At 38.6% G+C, this 6,016-nt stretch overlaps 1 protein-coding gene across 3 annotated transcripts in view; it reads right to left on the reverse strand.

Moving 5' to 3' along the window:
* The window catches only part of LOC135099808 (transient receptor potential cation channel trpm-like), a 108,369-nt gene that overhangs the window by 25,937 nt on the left and 76,416 nt on the right, over positions 1 to 6,016 (reverse strand). For all 3 annotated transcript variants that reach the window (XM_064002363.1, XM_064002361.1, XM_064002362.1), the window contains one exon: positions 2,227 to 2,306. In XM_064002363.1, the coding sequence (XP_063858433.1) occupies positions 2,227 to 2,306 (80 nt within the window). The remainder of the gene's footprint in view (positions 1 to 2,226; positions 2,307 to 6,016) is intronic.

Below are 6,016 nucleotides of genomic sequence, written 5' to 3' on the forward strand. Positions count from 1 at the left end.
AAAAAAATGCAAATTTCATTATAACCCCCTGTTAAAAATGACTAAACAAGAAACTGAAGAATCTAGCACACTGAGTGTGCGACTTGATGCAGGACTTACTTGCTCAAACACTGAACTTAATGCAAAGTTAACAAAGTTGTATTATGTAATTATCTGAAGTAACTGTTGTTGCATGGAATGACTTTGCTGGGTGGGAATTATTGTCTTCAAAGTAATGCAAGCTGCATATATTTTTTTTTTTAACATTACTTCATTAAAGTACATAAGTGAAGGATAAAAATCCAGTAAATTACAGTTTACTGCATTCGGCATCTCTGCTGTTCTCTTTTTGAAATGAGATAACTTTTGAATGTGAAAGTCATAATACAGGTGAAAGCAGGCCTGGGAATAAGTAAACAGCAAAAATGAAAACTGATTAATGCATGATTTTTTTTTGCCCTAATTAACAGTAAGAGCCTCAGTAATAGGTGTGTATCAAGATGCTCTAAATGCTGCTCCAGAGTCATGTCACTGTTTAGCATCTCATGTTACTTGCCACTTCATTACACAATACTGTAGTGACTCCATGCTAAGTGGTGGCAACTTCATACAATTTGTGTACTGCCTGCTAGAATCATTAGTTCCGTCATGCACTTCCTGTTGACCACTTACTCCAGCACACTTCTTCCTGGTCTGAGAGCACAAGGAGAGGATTTGAAGATAGAATAGATAAAATTCCTTTCTCTGTATGTATCTACAGGCTATAAAGTTATCCTTTATATAATACCAGTGGTTAGATGCATGCCAGCTGAAGTATACTATGATGGCAATGGTAATGTTATTGTTTTTGCAGACTTTCAACAGTAAACACATGACTCACAGGTGTGGATGGCAAGTGAAGAAAAGAAACTAGGTAAAGATTGCTGTAGCAGGGATGCTTTTCCTCTGCATGGCAATTGGTGATAGCAGAATGGAGGGATGTAGGAAAAGGGAAGTGTACGAGATGGAAGGAGTGGAAGACCAGATCATGAGAAGAGCAGATTTTTTTAGGTGAATTATGGCAGAACAAGGCATACATACAAAGAGTATCCAAGATAGAACAGATATCCTGAGTGAAACAAACTGCTACAAGTGATCAGAAAGGAAATATGAATTAAAAAGGTCAAACTTTTTTTATGAGAAAGTGATGCACCAACACTTAAATCAGAAAACAGATGAGGATGAATGAATGACAATAATGTAAGGCCATGGTATCTCAAAGATTTTTTTCACATTTGTCACTAGAATGGGATGTAGCTAGTATGATTATGTACATACATATTAAATGATGCTGCTACATCCTACCATATATATATATATATATATATATATATATATATATATATATATATATATATATATATATATATATATATATATATATATATATATATTTTTACAATATGGCAATAAAATGCAAAACATGAAAAAGGCATATCTTTAAACTTCATGTCAACTCAATCTCAAGCCTTTTCATGTAGTAAAATGTAAAATGTTGTCAAATTTCTCCTGAATGAAAACTTTGACATTTGGAAGCAGGGCAGGTCCACGAAAATCAGGACAGATGGCAACCTGAGGCAAAATGGCTCTGGGCACAAGCATCACAATCCCGCCATCTAGTTGATCTTGCAACGGTTGGGTAACAGCGGGACCCAAACAAGCACATAAGAGCAGCATCCGCATGTAGGGATTATGGAAATAACCTTAGCCTACTAATTTCCAGACACTGACTGTTTTATTTCTTGCCAATATATATATATATATATATATATATATATATATATATATATATATATATATATATATATATATATATATATATATATATATATATATATATATTTATATATTTATTTATTTATCATGTACACTCTTAAAGAATTTGCGGTGAAATTAATGAGAAGAATGATTCTAAATTTAACCTAACCTAGCACTCAGATGAAAATCCTAATGTTATTTCAATATCATCCCAGCATGTTCTCACCAAACTACAAATACAAAAAGGGGACTTTCAGCCCTCAGACAGATGTACTTCAATAACACCACACTACTGCATATTCTGACATCTGACACACACTAAAAAAAAAAAAAAAAAAAAAAAAAAAAAAAAAAAAAAAAATGCATGCACTGTTAGTGTGGTGTAAATGCCTCGGTGTGACACAGCAAGTGCAATCACACACGACACGAGGTGGGACGACGGCGACTCACCTGGCGTTGTCTTTGCTGCTCGGGATGAACTTGATACACTCTCGCTTGTTGAAGACCGTCTCTACCCACCGCGGCCCCGCCTGAAATACACGCCACTTAATTTTCTTCTTCACTTTCCCCATCACACGTGGCAAAACTGGGAACACCATAACGAATGACCACTGTTTTGACTTATCAGGACAAGTTTTCAGGGCTAAGGAGTGAAGTTTCATTTAGAACTACTGCCAACTTAACAATGTTTCTGAGCAACCGAATCACACCCATGCGGTTTGCATATTGACAATTAAAGGAAGTTTCTGAAATTACAAAAAGCTTACTTACATAGAAGAGTGAAATATTGTGAATATTGTGATAAGATTATCGTTTGACTTAAAAAAAAAAATCAAGGAGCTGGATAAACAAATTATCTAATATACAGACTGTCGAAAGAGTGGAAAAGGAGATGAATAACTTAGCAAGGAAATTCCTAAACACACACACACACACACACACACATATATATATATATATATATATATATATATATATATATATATATATATATATATATATATATATATATATATATATATATATATATATATATATATATAAAATTGAGACTAGAAGGATAAAGGAGTGTCGCTGCAAAGATTATGCCATGAAACATGATCTAACTCGGTCAAGACAGATCGAGTCAAGAGCTTCCCCGGGTTTAGCACAGTGCCCCAAAATATGGCAGTTACTGTACTCGAAGACTTCTAAGCATAAGTAATAAAAATCATTTTAACAAATCAAATTAAGAGATTATATCAAATGGTGGGTGAAATGAAACAGGATAAATATCTAGCCATGCCTGCAACAGTCCCAGTCGTAAAACAAATAGATAAATACATGAGATAAATAAATAGATAAATAAATGATAAATCAAAATAAAAAGCACCCTTAAAAACCAAAGCAATCTTCTGTGGCCAATAGAAATAAGTCCTTTAGAGTCAAAATAGTTATTAAGAGAGCCTAAAACATTTTGAAATAGTGTTCATGTATAAAACCAGAGAGAGAGAGAGAGAGAGAGAGAGAGAGAGAGAGAGAGAGAGAGAGAGACTCCTAAGGCTCCTATAAGGATCAACGTGGTGATGGTGGTGATGGCAGTACTGTTGGCGGTGGTGGTGACAACTGACGCTTGCTTGCAATGAGGGCAATAGGGAGCCATGACCTGAGAAGAGCTGTATTTAGATAGTTATTGGGGGTAGTGTAAATAGCGGTGTCTGTGGTGGGGTTAAAGCTGAGGAGTCATAGGGGAAGTGGGTGGGTGGGTGTTGGAGGCAGTGACGTCAGCGCCCCACCCCCGCGCCAGCGTGTGTGGTGGTGGAGGAGGAAGAGAATGAAACGTAGAAAAGTAGATGGGTGATGAAATGGAGTCTCAGATAAAGGTGGGTGAGGTGAAGTAATCAGATTATGTTAAGTGAAAGCAACGATTGTGGTTTTGAGGGATGACTGTCCTTCGTCACCCTCTATCCAGCCTCCCTCCTGCCTGGTCCACACCCGCCACCTCTTCCTTATCACCTCCCGCCATTGCTATCACCTTCCTGCGCCCTTACCAACATCTCCACGCGCTCATGCTCCCTCGCATTTCACCTTTACTCCTTCCACCTCGTCCACCCAACTGAGTTCCTGTCTGTTTGTTTTCCACTCTGAATGCTGCTTCCACATTATTTTTTTTTTTTTTTAGTTCTTCAGGTGGTCTTTAAGTGTTCCTGATTGTATATACATGTACTTCACATATAACAGGCGCACACGAATACACGATATTGAAACTCGATCAACCAGATAAATAAACGGAACTTTAGTTTGATTAAAAGTCTTAACTTTCTTTTTTTTTTGGGAAAGACAATTCGATGTTCGTAGTGTGGTGTGTGGAAATTATTATATGCAAGCAAGATGATAATATTGTTCACGCTATAACAAGTGACCAGCTTTAACATTTCTCACAATACGTAGGATTTTAATTAACATCTCCAGGGGTGCCGTGACATTTAGTGTGTATGTGTGTGTGTGTGTGTGTGTGTGTGTGTGTGTGTGTGTGTGTGTGTGTGTGTGTGTGTGTGTGTGTGTGTGTGTGTGTGTGTGTGTTGTTTGCCAATAAAAAAAAAAAAGAGGGACCTTCACCTGAGTATTACAAGCGACCTTGAAGCTCCGAGTCCCTGGATTTTTAAAGGTGTCCCTGCAGCACTCAAAACCCCGGCCACGTCCCCCGGCTGGCGGCGCTGGCTGAGTGTGTTGACGCCTTGTGTTTACCTGTCCTTCAGAGGCTCTGCGAGGGCAGCGAACGTGAGCCAGAGTCGTCTTTGTGTTGATTCCTCCTCCATATGGGAGATCGTAAACATTTAGGTTTCCTTTTAGCTGATCCAATGTCTGAGTGTTTTCCTTAAGCAACCAAAGTCCAGGATGAAAAATTTGAGACTTACAACGTGAAAATTCTGAGTGCTCTCTAAACAGAAGATATATTTAGATGCGTGTTGACATTCCTTTCATGGCAGCTTCACCGTGAACAAAGTAGCACAAAGGAGCACTAAGGGAGAATAAACAACAGTAGACTTAAGAGGAACTTGACACCACGCTAAGGCGACTGCACCTTTAGCGCGGCTCAGACTGTATGGTATGTGGGGCGCTGACGTCAGTGTTAATCATTCAGGCATTACGAGTCAGTGCTACCATAGGGGGAAACTGCCGTAAAACGAGATTACACCAGTGAACACACACACACACACACACACACACACACACACACACACACACACACACACACACACACACACACACACTTCAGTAGATTAATGCTGAAAAAAAAAACGACCTCCAGTAAGTGCAAATAGCAATAGATAAGTATTTATTCGCTCCACTTTTGTCTTTTAACTCTCTGGTCCCTACTCGGAACAAATAACAAAGCCGTAGTCGCGCTTATTCTTCGGCGTCAGTGTCAACAGGACCTCTCCAGTTATTCTTGAGAAACCCACGGCAAAGATCTACCAGCCAGCCTTTTCTCTCCCCCTGAAAACACATGTGAGATTAACGAACGATGAAATTAAACAACCTTGCATGCTGAACTGTGTTTTGGTGGAGTTCAGAAGCAGTATCATACATCAAAACACTGGATAATCTTCCGCAAATCAAGTGCATCTTGTTTAAGACTATAAAATCATTACGGTTTGCGGGAGCGGCTACTGATGTCTAATGATATACTGCAGCGTGACATGTGTGTGAACCGCTGTGGTCAACTTATCCTTAAATAATCAAGGGAGGAAACGACAAAAATTGCAAAGTGGGAAAATGCAAGGAGAGAGAGAGAGAGAGAAAAAAATACTCGTTTATCTTTTGATTCGTAATGGTTATGGAGCGAAGAGTATAATATTTTTCAACTTTTCACATTTTTACGGCACAAAGCTTTAGCAAAAAAATTAAATAATTGTATTTTTGAACTCTTTTTTTTTTTTTTTTTTTTTTTTTTTTGTGTGTGTGTGTGTGTGTGTGGCATACATTAAGGGACGAGTTGGTGAAAGAGAGGGGAGATATGGTCCCGTGCCCTGTGTGTGTGTGTGTGTGTGTGTGTGTGTGTGTGTGTGTGTGTGTGTGTGTGTGTGTGTGTGTGTGTGTGTGTGTGAGAGAGAGAGAGAGAGAGAGAGAGAGAGAGAGAGAGAGAGAGAGAGAGAGAGAGAGAGAGAGAGAGAGAGAGAGAGAGAGAGAGAGAGAGAGAGAGAGAGAGAGAGAGAGAGAGAGAGAGAGAGAGAGAGAGAGAAATAATGGCTAAATG

The sequence above is a fragment of the Scylla paramamosain genome, chromosome 4 (assembly GCF_035594125.1).
Source record: "Scylla paramamosain isolate STU-SP2022 chromosome 4, ASM3559412v1, whole genome shotgun sequence".
Taxonomy (NCBI): domain Eukaryota; kingdom Metazoa; phylum Arthropoda; class Malacostraca; order Decapoda; family Portunidae; genus Scylla; species Scylla paramamosain.